The sequence below is a fragment of the Bison bison genome, unplaced genomic scaffold, assembly GCF_000754665.1.
Source record: "Bison bison bison isolate TAMUID 2011002044 unplaced genomic scaffold, Bison_UMD1.0 scf7180017864236, whole genome shotgun sequence".
NCBI classification, from domain to species: domain Eukaryota; kingdom Metazoa; phylum Chordata; class Mammalia; order Artiodactyla; family Bovidae; genus Bison; species Bison bison.
In genome coordinates this window covers 2146664-2147250 of record NW_011494808.1, presented here as the reverse complement: position 1 = coordinate 2147250, position 587 = coordinate 2146664, and the positions used below count along the sequence as shown (strand labels likewise).

The 587-nt window shown below is 50.4% G+C and overlaps 1 protein-coding gene across 2 annotated transcripts in view; it reads right to left on the bottom strand.

Annotated features, from left to right (window-relative positions):
• The window catches only part of AGPAT6 (1-acylglycerol-3-phosphate O-acyltransferase 6), a 17342-nt gene that overhangs the window by 7058 nt on the left and 9697 nt on the right, over nucleotides 1-587 (bottom strand). For both annotated transcript variants that reach the window (XM_010846369.1, XM_010846370.1), the window contains exon 4: nucleotides 429-503. In XM_010846369.1, the coding sequence (XP_010844671.1) occupies nucleotides 429-503 (75 nt within the window). The remainder of the gene's footprint in view (nucleotides 1-428; nucleotides 504-587) is intronic.

Below are 587 nucleotides of genomic sequence, written 5' to 3'. Positions count from 1 at the left end.
TCCCCATCAGCGGGGGAAGAAGAGAGGTTTGCCAGCCCCAGAACTTCCCAGGAGGAGCCCATTTCTTAAAAAAAAAAAAAAAAGGAAAAAGCAAACAAAAAGAACCTACCTACCTACACTTCTCACCCTCTCAACAAACAATTCATCAACACAGTAGAATGCTCAAAACTCAACTACTTGCTTTGTAAAGCCTGCTAGCCCTGGACACTACCATTTTGTGGTTTCTCTGTTTTGTCTTTAAAACTGGAAGAATGCGAGGGCTGGAGGGCAAAAAGAACAGTCTCAGATAAGATCAGTGAGGGGGAACAGAGCTCTGCTGCCGAGTCAGTTACCATGGAGCTACTGACTCCATCTAAGAGCCTGTGGTTTGGGCCACGCCCCACGCCCCCTGTGGTACCCGCAGAGTCCGACGCCCACGCTCCGCTCACCTCCCGTTTGGCAGGTACCCCACCATCGTTGTGCCCACCACCAGGAGGCTGATCCCCGTGAAAGCGAGAGCTATCCTGTAACGAGAAGACAAGTTACAACACAGCAGACAAACTCCTGCCCCAAGTGTAGACCTGAATGTGTGAAAATGCCAGATGCCA